The 14,081-nt window shown below is 44.1% G+C and overlaps 1 protein-coding gene across 1 annotated transcript in view; it reads right to left on the reverse strand.

The window, feature by feature from the left end:
• Nucleotides 1–169: 169 nt before the first annotated feature.
• LOC118285631 (fibroblast growth factor receptor-like 1) overlaps nucleotides 170–14,081 on the reverse strand; it is a 29,567-nt gene continuing 15,655 nt past the window's right edge. The window contains exons 3-7 of the mRNA XM_035609358.2: nucleotides 10,888–11,160; nucleotides 4,547–4,627; nucleotides 3,826–4,110; nucleotides 2,631–2,984; nucleotides 170–1,766 (exon numbers count right to left, since the gene is read on the reverse strand). Coding sequence (XP_035465251.1) covers nucleotides 1,330–1,766; nucleotides 2,631–2,984; nucleotides 3,826–4,110; nucleotides 4,547–4,627; nucleotides 10,888–11,160 — 1,430 coding nt within the window. The 3' untranslated portion in view covers nucleotides 170–1,329. The remainder of the gene's footprint in view (nucleotides 1,767–2,630; nucleotides 2,985–3,825; nucleotides 4,111–4,546; nucleotides 4,628–10,887; nucleotides 11,161–14,081) is intronic.

The following is a 14,081-nucleotide window of genomic DNA, read 5'->3' on the forward strand; positions in this document are numbered from 1 at the left end:
GGAAAGAAAGCCGAACCTCAAAAAGCACTTGTTGTTTTAGGGAATGGGAACTGTCACTTTTAAGCCCTTTTGTTTACAGGTACAGACTTTGAGGAACATGCACACAGGCGTGACCCTCCAGTAGAATGTGTACAAGATGCATTAATTTTCCGTGAAGCACGTGGGCCAATTTGTTTCAGGTCATTTAATCAAACTACCAAACCATCAAACTTTGAGATGATTTAGTTTTTGAGCCTTGAACAGAGTACATCATACAAGATTGTCAAATACAACCAATTACATACAGAAATACCTAAAATATTTGCATGAACTAAATGTGATTAAACTGGGTGACGAGTACTCAAAATGTACTATAGACGACAACAGTATACTTTAATAACATTACATAGATATGTAAAAATGCCTTACTCTGAAAAATAAACTTTTGATACATTTTTTTTTAACAAAATAAATTAAATATTCATGACTCAATTTGATTATAAATGACTACAGCTTCATATACTGTGGGTGGATAAGGTGGCGGTCAAAACAGCAGACTGCTGGTTTATCTCAAAATGCTTCTGACTAGTGATGGAACCTACCTAAATAATAATGACGACCAATTCAGTTGACATGAGAACACAACCATTCCATCCCTTGCAGTCTGAGGCAAGGTTTGCATGCCATAAACAGGCTATAAAAAAACCTACCAGCCTACTCTATATCACTCTCAACAAGGTACAGAAGTGAGGGATGGAGTAAGGTAACGTGAAGGGTAGTGGTCAGCGTTCCAAACATTATGCATCTTTAACATTAAAAAAAGGACAACCTGAGTAGGAGCATAAAAAAACAGCCCTTTTGTAAATCTCCAAGTACCATTTTCATCTTCATAACCAGGCAGAACACACAGTCTCTGCGCTCCAACAGCTGATAATGTGAAAGGTAACACCTCCATTTATTTTTTTTCAACCACACCTCAAGTAGGAAAATGCAAAAATCCAACTGCTGAGGAAGACCGTTCAGCTGGCCTGAATAGCTGCAGTTCAACTCACGCGCTTTAGATTTCCTTGTCCTTTTTTGTTATAAGTGCACAACAAGGATTAATGGGTTTCTTTAGTGGTGTGAGAATCTGAAGGTAAAAACAAAGCACCAAATATGGAAGTATTGGATGCAAAAAAAAACACGAGGTGTGTGTCACTGGCCACTGTTTTTCACACATGCTAACTCTCCCAACAATGTCCAGCTCCAAGAGTTTCTGATCTTGATTGGAGTGATGTCAGGTGAATGTCCACAACTCGCTTTGCCTCTGAGATACTGGAGCAGTCGGTGGGGGAGTATTTGGCACTAAGGCTAACACTGAAAATGAATGTGTTGATGCTGATGTACTTTCCCGTCCACATGGGAGTGAGTGTGCGTGTGAATGTCCGTATAGATTTTGGGGTAGATCTTCGGGGGGAGTGTTGGTCCTCCCTGACTGAGGAGGAGCTGCTGCTGTGCTAGATACTCCTCATAGTTCACGGAGCTCATGCAGTCTTTCTCTGGGCCGGAGGACGACGGCGCCACGCAGCCCCTGTCCCGCTCGCGATACGGCAGTCGGTGGGAGCTCTGCAGTACCTGCGAGGCCGCAGCGGGAGCGCTGGGAGGAGGACAGTGTTTTCTGCTCTGGCAGAACCACAGCAGCACTGTGCCAAAGATGAACACTATTCCAGCGGGTATCCCAATAATGACGGGCCAGGGGAGGGAGCTGGAAGCTGGTGAGAACATGGGCGTGATGGGAGGGTTTGTGTCTGCGAAAGAAGCAGAAGGGTCAAAACAAGTACACAACTCTTAAATGTTACCAAACGTCTGCTTTACTCCAAAGGAAACAGTATTGATTAGACTGCAGATTCATAAATGAGTCAATGAAGTGCCGAAACCAGACATGATAAAATATTTATCTTTGAACAGACAGATTTTTGAGATTCAGACTCTGAGCTCCACCCCCCCACCATCCATGTTACTGTAGTTCTTAGCTCATGTTATGATAAACGAGAGTGCGAGGCCGTGAGGTGGAATTGAATGCTCTGCTTAATGCTAACAAGTCAAAAAAGAAATTCATTTATGGTGATTTTTTTTTTAAAGCTGAAAATCCTCACAGTGAAAGTTAGCTTTTCTCTAACTAATTAAATAACTGGGATCAAAATCTGCTGGTTTTATATCTATTGACTAATTAACATATCATTTTCAGTTCTTAAATGCTTGATCTTCATCAGCGTAAATTCAGCCCTAAATCAAGTGAAGGATGACAGAAAGTAGCTTCAAGGTCTGGAAAAACGAACAGGGTTATATTTATTTTTGGAGAATAAAACAACATCAAACTATATCAAAAACTGATGTATAACAGATGCCGGCAGAGCATTTGTGCTTGTTTGTGTTGCTTTGTTGTCATCCGTCCCGTCTGTTTTCTTCACTGACACGTATCACGTGGCCCCTTGCTCGTTTCAGTTCTACATTCCTCGGATGTTATTGTGTTATGTGCAGTGTTGTTGATCTTAAAAATAAACCACCATATAAAATAAACAAACTGATGGCACAGGGCTGCTGATTTGCTTGTAACGCTGCTGCGGCGGTGGCGGCAACACACTTTGAACTGACCCCCCCCCAAGCCTCACCTGGCAGCACAGTGAGGAAGGCGCTGCGGAAGCTGTAGCCCATGGTGTTGGCGCCTAAGCAGATGTACATGCCGGCGTCCTCCTCCTTGGCACGGGTAATTAGCAGCTTGTTGAGGTAGGAGCCGTCGGGCCTCGACCACACCTCCCCCGTGGGCAGCACCACAAATCGGTGGTCCCCCACCTCGATGGTGGAGTTGTAGCGACTCTCCTCGTTAGACTCCACGCGCTTGAGCCACTGGATCACCGGCTTGACGTCGCTCCTCACTTTGCACTGGAACGACGTGGTGCCGCCGTAGTCCACCGTCGTGTTGACCGGGTGGGTGCCCGTCAAAACGGGCTTGGAGTTGGTCCTCTCTGCAGAAAACACACAGAAAAGCTGTCAGGACACACACACACACACACACACACACACACACACACACACACACACACACACACACACACACACACACACACACACACACACACACACACACACACACACACACACACACACACACACACACACGCACACGCACACGTCTGACATGACAGCCTGGATAGGGGAGTTCTTAGAGGAGCTCCTCTGGCTGCAGATAGAGGAGGTCTTAGTTGTCTGTCCCGTTATTAGCCTCAGGCTCAGAACTTATAATTGACAGAGAGGGAGGAATACCACATGTAACACAAGAAGTATGTGTGATTAGTTTCCTCTCTTTCTTTGCTCCTGGTTGTACAGCCCACATTTCTCATGAGAAGGGGGGGGGGTTAGTGGGTCTGGCAGACAGCTGGGCTTTAATCAGCTCCAGATTGGGTGGAGGGTCTCTGAGTTGAACAACCTCTCTCTCTCTCTCCCTTTCTCAAACATCAGGGCACAAGCTCTCTCTCTCTCAAGGCGGCTTCCTCAATATGCTTCTCATATACATGATTACACAAGCACATTCATCATGTAGCGAGGATACGAATAAGACCTGCTGATCACAATCAGACGTCAGGGGTAGGTAGATCAGAGGGAAGATTTTTTACAGTTCTTCCTCTGTCCAACTATTAAAGTGATTACACTGTTTTAATTTCCCGCGGCCATGTACAAAAGAGGCTGAATATGATCCAAACAAACAGCAGTAATCACTTAGGATGAATTTGCTTCACATCGTGTGAAGTATATCCAGGTGAACATGTTTGGTGTGCGTACAGCTCAGCCCCTCTGCGCGATACTCACGTATGACCTCAACTTTATACGTGGCATTGATTTCCCCTGCCCGGTTGGAGACCCTGCAGGTGTATCTGCCGCTGTGCTCTGGCGTCAAGTTCCTCAGACTCAGAGTCCACTTCTTCTGACGGCCCTCGCCGACCTCCCGCTCCGACAGGGGCCGGTCGTCCTTTAGCCACACGATGTCCGGCCGAGGGTTTCCACCGGCCGCGCACTTGAGCCTCACGGAGCTGCCAACAGGACGGGCTATCACCCTCTTCCTCATCTTGGCGGGCTGGGTGAAGCGAGGACGCACTTCAGGGGGTGAAAAGAGAAAACATTCACTTACTTTACTTTTCAGTAGGCACACGACTTGATGTTAGAGTTAACCCTCATTTAAGGGGCCAATAATGGTATTTTTGCAAGTTTCTTTCCTAAAATATAAATAAAACAGTTTAAATTTTGTCCAGCCTATGACAGCCGACATCAACAGTGTTCATTTTTGTCAAAGGTCTAATACCATGGGAGAGTGAAGCACTGCAGTTTTCAAATCAATCTGCAGTGAAACAGCACCACCAAGCAACAATAATGTTACTTTGACAAAATTTAAATGCAGACTTGATGTTTGGCTAATAGCTTTTAATATATGTTTTGTGTGATCTTCTGATTTTCTGTGGTGTGTAGAAAATAGGATAAAATGGGTACTTTTATTCTTGCAAAATTGGCAAAAAAAGGCAAAAGAAACTCTTACCAAATTTGTCTGACGTGCCACCCAGCTCAGACTCAGCTCCGTCAGCATCTCTGGGTCCTGCTTTATCAGAACCCGAGTCGTCTGTAAACGCAGCGGGACAAAACAAAGAAAAAGCAGCGAGGTGTAAATTCTTCTGTTGTTAAGATTAAACAAATCGTACAGCCGGTAATTCAATCTAGTGTAGAAACACTAAGCTGTATTTTATAACAACAGAAGGTCTTTGGCCTTCAAAGGCATCACAAAAGCTGATGTTAGAGTTGAGATTATGAATCAAGTGTTTATTTGAACTGATGACGTCAAACAGCCGCTGTCAGTTAGAAACTTTAGAGAAAAAAGCTTTTTGTGGGATTTTTTTAGGCAATTTGCAGACCAGATTTTAAACTTCCAAGATTTGATGAAACAATCATCAGTGAAGGTCAATTTACTGGCTTAATGCTGACCTGTCACCAGCATCTCAAGATCCAGAAAAAGAAACAAAAAGACCTCAACTGTAGTTGTCTGATTCACCCTGGATAGGCATGTGCTTATTGTATCTGAAGCATCTTAAGAGCAATGATTTATCACTTGCCACCAGTTTCTGAAATTACTATACTGTAAATGCATTTGCCAAATTATAGGATAAGATCAAGGAGTGTGGCTACTTTTAAAGCCTGTTTTAACTTTTTATTGCCATCCCATCATGATTTTTGACATTGCCACTGTCACAGCTCTCTCTGCAGTGAGCCAACGCCGAACAGTCCCGGCAAAAGTGTCCTTGGCTCCGTTTGAGTCAATTCGGCATTTGTAGATAGGCTCCTCTAAACGGCGCGCATGCTCGCAAATGCAGCAAGCGTTTGGAAGTAATATGATCAGTTTTCATAAGCCTGTGCAGTTCCAGGAGACAGCTGTGGAGTTTATGTCATTGGCTGACATCATGCAGCGGCGCTAAGTCGGGGCTTAGAGAGAATATAATGAGTGAAACCTAATCGGCAGTTTGTGATGCATATCGACTGTTCGAGTTAAGCATCGATGAATTAACAGAGCAGATCAGGTTCCTTGCCAATATGTGCCACACTGTGTCGGAAGGAGGAGGAGACATTAAGCAGATTATTATTATTGAAGAGAGACTGCTGTGAAACGATTAATCTGATACTACTGAGACATCAGTTCACATTAGACACGACTGTCAAAGTCCTTCAAAGCATTTCTGACAAACGTACAGACCAGAGGAAGGAGATATAGAGAAACAATATCGCCGAGCGAGGCTCAGGTCAACTGTATGTTTCAATAACAATCACAGAGTGTGGAAAAAAAACGACCTGCCAGTTCTGTACCTTTCGTGTCTTGTTTTTATTTTCTGGTTCAGTAAAATAAAATGCAGCCTTGTGTTGGATTTTTCTCGACGCAGTTTGGCACAGTTGATTCCCTCTCGGGGCTTGATTGGGTCAGGTAAAGAGACCAGATGTGACTTCTAACCCCCTTCGTTCTGCCTCCCCACCGAGTCCCCCCGAAAGGCTCACAGCTCTCTAGGGTTCTCTGGGTACAAACCCTCCTTTGTTTGTCCCCTGCAGCACCAAGCCCAGCCATGATGTCATGGCTATTTGAAGGGGTTTAACTGGCCAACTATAATAACCCATTCCTTTAAAAAACAGCCTCCACTGGAAGAAATATTTCTCTGTTGCTCACTTGGGCTCTCCACATTCCTCCCGGTTCCTGAACCTCCCAATCCAAACAGAACATGGTCCCACACTGCCGGGGTTTTCTTTCTGACTCTGACTCCCCCCCCCTGAATTTCCTATACCCCCCTATTTCCTCTCTACTTTTTGGCGATTTTAAGGAACAATGGCACCTTTTATACATCTTTTCTGTCAAACCATGCCACCGTCGTCTTTACATGCGGTCGACTCACTAGGCTGTAGACGCGGGGTAAGGTCAAAAATCTTATAGCTGCAATATGATTGTTATTTTTGTTTCGATGGAAAAATTAAATAATCGCTTAATGTGTCTGCGAGGACTGAGACTGAGCAGCCTCTTAATATTTGAGGTGCCTGCGCTTGTGTACTGGGAAGTCAGTAAAATCTGCAACTTATTATGCAATCAGCGATCAAACAAAAAGCATACTTTAAGTACTGTATGAAATCAGAGGTTCATTTGAAAATGGAAATTCAATTACAAGGGTAAGGATTCAAGTGCATGCTTTTCCAAGTAAATGACCCGAGTGAAACCATCAAGTTGTTTAAATGCAATCAGCCTCCATTCATAGTCTCGCTACAGTGTTTAGGGTCTTACGCCAGCCCCCCCCCCCCCCCCCCCCCCCCCCACTTCATTCACAAATCCAGCTACAGGAAACAAGTCACTACACACTCTCTCCACTGGCCTCCTGTGCCAGCTGAATCACAGGAAGAGGCCTGATGATCTGGGGTCACAATGAGCTCCAGATGTTGTCGGGGACACTGTAATGTCCAGGGGAAATTTATGTGCAGTGGCCTTGCATCACACTCTGGAAATCTCCAAACAGCTACTACATGAGATCAGCAACACACGGGGCAGTTAATCCAAGTGTTGGCCTGACAACGTCTCTGGAGAGGAGCGAAATGAAAAATGTGCGGCGGGAGCCAACATCTCCATGTAGCAACATTGAGCGCTGTCAGCCGTGGAATACACTATCTGTGTGCAGACATAAACATTAAATCCAATCCTGTAAATGTTAATATGACAATCCCATGTTAAGGCTAAAATGACGCCTGCTGCGGCACGAGCAGCTGCGTTCAGAGAGTCTGCTGCATGTATTGGTCTGTCCCACTGGGGTGATGGGGTCAGTTGTCAGGAGACCACCCTAAACAAGGACCAAACAGCCAGCTGGAGGGATTGAGAAGGCGCCATGTTGCACTGACTGACCAGATTCTTCAGATAGCTCATGGGAGGACAGGCTGTCCGCTGGCAGATGGGAAGAGGGCTCTCTCCACCCGCACTGGAACCCCCTCTTCCTCCACCTCCTCCTCCTCACATCACCCTGTAAAACCCTTCACTCTTTCACCACTCTCACATCACGTCTTTGCTGTGACGTCATCCTACTGTCTTTCTTCTGCTTGGTTTCTCTGCAGGGTCCCACGCAATCTTCAAAATATCGCTGGGCCTTGCACTTCAACAGCTGCCAGGATGCGGTCAAAGACTGGAAATATAAATGGATGTAGACTCCGGGTCCAGAAAGTGAAGCCAATTAAGGAAGTGCCTGAAACCTGTATTCTCTCGAATGACCAGAAGACGGCCAGAAAAAGAAGTTTTCTATTTGTGATTTAGAACGTCAGTAAATATTTTTCTGAGGAGTTTATGGTCTCAATCTCTAATCTCAATACAGCATGATGTTCATTTAGTAAATTATGGTCCCATTTAGAGTGAAATAGACAATAAAGCACTGTATGTATTGGGGCGTGTATACAGCGAGATTCACAACTAGTCACGTCCAATGGGTGCAGCTTGCAGGTGTAGGTGAACGTGCAGTGCTCCTCTGAATATGGTCACTTCTGGTTATAAGAAAACCAAGATGGCGCCGGCCAAAAAGCTAAACTCGAGGCCGCACAAACCAATGGGTGGCGTCAAATTTGGACCACCCCTTCCCCCTGACCGGCACTATAACCGGCTGCAGTTTCTTCTAGTACCCTTTCACTCTGCGATCCATTAAAAACAATAAACTGACATGATGGATAGTGTCGGTGGAGCTATGCTGGGAGCTACCCCTCAATGACAGTATTCTCAAATAAACAAACTCTCTCCTCTGATCTTTTTCAGAGACAAAATCGGCCCTTCACAGCAGGTTAACTGCGTTCAACTACTTAAAATTGCGAACAATTAGCTGATTCAACCTTAATGGAAAGTGTTGCTCATGATAATTGCAGACAATTTGGCTGCATTATACTGTAAGTATTTTGACAATGAGGCCCCCTAATCCTTGTGGCTAAAAGGCGCCCAAAATCCGACGCACCCCTGATGGAACAATTATCTGTGAAAACAAACGGTTGCGGTGATGGACTGCCAGAGTGTAATGGATGATGGACAAGGGAGCAGAGAGAGGAGTGGGCTGCCATGCACCTCCTAGCACCAGAGGACAAGAAGGAAATGGAACAAACCAGATCAGGCCAGAAAGTCTCTACGCATCTCCATAAAGGGCAAAAACACTTCTGATAAAATCTGATAGAAATATGCTTCCAAGAAAGACTCTGAACTTCCAAAGTTGTTGTTTTTTTTTCTGAGTGGGAGTAGAGCGATGTCTGCAGTCAGGTTGAACTGATCTCCCTGCGATTCATGTCAGCGTCATCGCAGCGACTGAAAAATGTTTTCATTCTGTAGCCGACGCCAAAACAGACGACTTATCTATCACATAAATACACCACTGGGAGAAAGTTATCCATCACTGAGATTAATTGACTAATTGTGTGTGTGTGTGTGTGTGTTGTGTGTGTGTGTGTGCGTGTGTTTGTGTGTGTGTGTGTGTGTGCGTGTGTTTGTGTGTGTGAGTGTGTGTGTGTGTGTGTGGTTTGGCCTTAATATATCTTAATCATCCTCCTTTATCTCCGTGATTTTAATTCAACATTTAAACCCAGGAATAAATTCCACATGCGTGTTCAGCATTGCTCTCTGCTGCAGAAACAAACACTTTGTTCGAAAAAACAAACTGTCTCACGTGTTTGAAGAACACAGCGGTTTAGGGAACTTTTGCAGCACTTTATTTGTGTTTGGACATGTTTATTCAAGCTTTCTGTCACAGCCAAAACTAACTTGTATTTGTCAGGCTGATATGAAATAATCAATAAAAACACCGCCAGGTAGACTTAGTAAATAGTGATCAGGTGGGTAAGGTTTTACTTTAATCCCATTACAAGCATTCATATCATTGAGATTTCCCGATGAGATTTCTTTTTGGGGGGATGTACAGTTTATAAAAAACCGAGATTTCAATCAATGCTATGAACCCTCCAGTGAATGTGAGAGGTCTTTTCATTTGATTGATGACATTCATATGTGCTACTAACTTTATATTGATAACCAACGCACACGCATGTAATCGGATTTATATCTTTCTTCTTCTAGACACTTTTTGATGGGTTTCAACCTAGTCCCAAAAAGTCTCATCTCAGTTTACCTTTGAAGTTTAGTTTAAGTTTAATTTCTAGAGCAAACAAAATCACACGGTATCCAATGAGGACATTGGGACAAAATTACAGTTCAGGGTGATTGATTATGAGTATGTTCTATTTTGAATGTAGTTTTAGTGCAATGCAGACACCCACGTCTCACTTTGATAATATATAGCTCGACTGTAGAATGAACCTCGACATTATAGCTTGCTCGTTTCCTCAAGCTCCAGCCTGTCATTTTAGCACAATCAGCAGACACCCTGTCTTTGAAGTCAATGACAACTTCATATTGAGGGAGACTAAAATAAACTCACGTCTCGTCTATTCCCATCTCATGAGCACACTTTATTACAACGAGCGCTGTTTTCTGAAGTGCTCTGTGTTTTCCCACATCTGCCTGATTATGGCTCGTCTTCTGAAGCGCAGCTGTCACAAGACCGGGCCGTTGCTCCTCCTCCGAGGAGAGAGGCTGCAGACTCTGGCCCTAATTAGGCATCTTAGAGTAATTAGACTAAACACCGCCTTCACGCTCCACTTTGCTCATTCATCACGCTCTGCTCCAGCGCAGAGGAAATGCACTGTAGGCACGCGCACAAGCCAGCAACACAATCGGTCAGACTGCGTTTAATCCTCCAGGCCCCATATGAGAGCTCTGCGAGAGTCTGAGGACAAGCCGGCACTATTACACTGAATGTGTTTCTTATTGTGGAGCTGCAGACCTCCTGCCTCCACAGAGTGTAGCCTGAGGAAAAGGAAGAGCTTGAGATCCAGTTGAGTCACAGAGGATGAAGTAGTATGAAACAATATCCCGTCCCACTGTTGACTTTGGGCAGGGAGAGATAGGGGCCGTAACACATACAATAGATGAGAGGATCAACCACTAAACCTCCATAAATCCAATTGTTTTAGACCTCGACCTCTGTGAGTGACACTGACTTTTATCATTTGAACTGAGGTGAGATTTTTCAACCGCATGGAACAGTTACAAATGTGGCCCACAAACACCACAGAGGAAGACGATTGTGGTCGACCGTACAAATCAGAGCCTGACTCACTGACACGGTCTCTGGTTTTCGTTACAGCGCAGGTGACATCAGGTTTTATAGATGCCAAATTGATCCTGAATTTTTTTTTTACGAGAGTGAAACCTTTTAGGACAATCAATGATCTCATCTCAGGAACCAACAGAGAAACAGGTTATACAAACAGAGCTCCATCTGCACTCACTGATGACGATGAGGGTGTAGTTGATGTTAACGCTACCAAAGCCGTTGGTAGCTTTGCAGATGTAGGTGCCTGTGTCATCTGCCTCCACCTCCTTGATCTTCAGGCCCATGCGGAGGATACGGAAACGGATCCAGCCGCTGTGAATGTTGCGCCCATCTTTGGTCCACATGATCAGGGGTGGAGGGTCTCCTTCCACCGGACACGGCAGCTTTATGGCACTACCAAGTCGGGCTGTCTGTCTGTGAGCGACCTTCTCCGACACCCGTGGAGGTCCTGAGGATGCACAAACACAACAATGGTTTTCTGATGCTTATAGGCCTGAAACTGTGTCGACAGTGTACAAGTGCTTCTTCTTATTGTTCTTCATGTGTGTCTGCTCTGCCTCCCACCAGTCACAGTCAGGTGTGCAAGAGGTTTTTGGTAACTTGAAGCTGATATATTCAAATATAAATTGGTTTTGAAAACAAATAACACGGTTGAATGCGATGGTCACAAAAACATTAAAATTAGATTTTTTTGTTGTTGTGCTTATATCAAGATTTTGAATCCGTATATAACATTTTAAACATAACATAGTTTAAATATAACATTTTTTTTGTGCCCAAAAAAAATCAAAAGTAAGCCATTATTCAGCAATTTATAAAAACAAGGCCAGTTATTACCAACCGTTTTATCCTATTATCTTTAGGATAAGATGTAGAAAGGTCTTCTTTTGAGATTTGACATTTTTAATAATTTCATAAATGGAAGATTTTCAATAACTGACGAGAGGGAAAATGTAGAGCAGATTAAAAAAAAAATCCTATTCCCCACAAGGCAGATTCAGTAGCTGCTCCAGACCAGAGGAATTTCAATTTGAACGTCTACATTTTCAATAAAAAATGGGCAACTCTATCTACTGAATAAGACTGTGTTACGTAATCAAAATCTCCAGAACAATCATTGAATGGCCCTTGTGGTAAAATTGTTTTGGTGCCGTTTCCAAGAATAAGAATGAATTTTGAATCTCAATGTTTCTTCTACTTTCCTCTCCTGTTCCTTTATGTGGGGTTAGGTTTGGAAACTATTAATCTTTACCACCATACACAAAATTTATGGTGGGTTAGCAGATTATGAAAACTCACCTCACACTCACATTCATCAGTGTATGAATTACTATACAAAATCTGTACGATTGAACAGCCAAATAAATCTATAACTGTAAGTTTTTATGTGGATATGTTAAGAGAGGAATCTCCTCTCATAAAATATCAATTTTGATATGATTTTCTTGACTAAACATAGCCCTGAGAACAGCATGGTTGTGGGCAGATGGAATGAGATAGAGGTAATTTGTCATCTTTTTTGTCTGATCACCCAGAAATGTTGAAACCAGATTGTAATAATTGGACAAGCCTTGTTGTCCACTGCCTGCACCGAGAGGGTAAAGTGTTCTGGCTCTGGTTTTTGCGTAGCGTGCAAGAGATCAAAGCAATGAGGGGGGGGCGGTCACAGTGAGACGGACAGCAGCCTGTTCTCCCTGCTCATAATTGGCTCGGGGTCTGCTCCCTCAGATCTGGTGAAGTGAAGCGGGCCGAAACACCCTGTGATGGTGTTAGGAGGGCTGCGCCGCTGCTCGCACAGCACCAGGCCTTCAACTAACCCCCTACCAAAAACCAAACAAAACCCAGAATTACTGAGCCGACTAGACACCGGAGAGAAACAGGAGATTGGGAGAGTGCAACAGGGGGGAGTAAATGCAACCAAACCCTATAGCTGCTGCAGCGGCCCTCAAAGGTACACAGAGCACAGTCTGTGCCTCAGAACAAATGGCTGGTCTGGTAGCAGTAAAAACAATGGGGAGGGTAAATACACATGGCCTCTCCCAACACTTGCACGCGCGCACAAACACACGCGCGCACGCGCACACGCGCGCACGCGCACGCGCACACACACGCACACGCACACGCACACGCACACACGCACACGCACACACGCACACGCACACGCACTTTCCTTTGGTGCATTTCACACATGGTAAACAAGAAGTTCATTACACTGATGGGGCTGCGGGTGGAGGAGACACAGGTAACCCCATCTGGTCGTTTTATCCATCACAAAGCCAACAGATGTGTCTCAGATGTTGCAGGTAAAAAAAAAACAGCTCTTCTTGTTGACCTTACAAACTGAAAAACACAATGAAAGCCTGCTTCCTTTTTTTGTTTTTCCCAATCATGCATGAACCCACACACTCATTCAGAGCGTTCCTTCCTCTCTGTGCATGGCCTTTTTTTCTGGTCCACAGCATGCACAGGAAATTGGAAGTGTCATTGTTTATGTCTGTGGAGAAAATGCAACTGCAGTTTTTTTTGGCCGTTGTCAGCCAGCCCATTTCTCACTCCTCTCCTAAAAGGAAAGCAGAACAGAGGCGCTCACTGTTTCTACTCCGCAGACTCTGATTTAGGACCACAAACAGGTAACAGCATTGGCGTGGTGTTGCTGGGGCTCATTTGGACTGAGTTGATCCCAAAAGACTAAAACCGCCTTGTAAAAACCTAAATAAATTTCTCTGTTCAAATCTTTAACAAATAGGCTTCAATTATCTCTTCTGACTTATGGCTGTGTGTTCCCTCTGAATTAATGAAGGGGAATCACGTACAAAATAAGGCCCGACTCATGTCAACGGTTTAGTTGTAGCAAAGTGTCAAAACACATTGATCTTACATAGGAACATCTTCTGTCAGACAACGACAATTTTTGGGGAGGTATGTACTTGAAAAATCTAGAGGAACATCTGAATAAAAGGTGCACTACAAAACCTTTTCTGCAGACACCTCTAAGCTTTATGCCATCCAATGTTAGACACTTGTTGGCTGTAGCATTACATTTAATATACATATTCTCCTAAACATATTAACTTTCACAAGAAATTTGCATATTTGCCAAAATGCAGAGCAACGCCTTTAATTGTGATAAAGGAACCCTCCATCTCCTGAGCTTTTTTGGGGGGCTAAATAAACTAAAAAGCTTTGGCTGGTGCTCCAAGCACGAGGAATGTGCAACAAATGATTTCCTCCCTCCATCTCCGGTCTGAAAAAAACCTTTTGAAGTTCCTTTGAAAAACAAGACATGAAGAGGTGCTGAAATCAAGGACATCATCGGAATAACTTAATAAGTATTTGTGCCGAGTGCATGACCACCATCCTTTCTTCAAC

The sequence above is a fragment of the Scophthalmus maximus genome, chromosome 15 (assembly GCF_022379125.1).
Source record: "Scophthalmus maximus strain ysfricsl-2021 chromosome 15, ASM2237912v1, whole genome shotgun sequence".
Taxonomy (NCBI): domain Eukaryota; kingdom Metazoa; phylum Chordata; class Actinopteri; order Pleuronectiformes; family Scophthalmidae; genus Scophthalmus; species Scophthalmus maximus.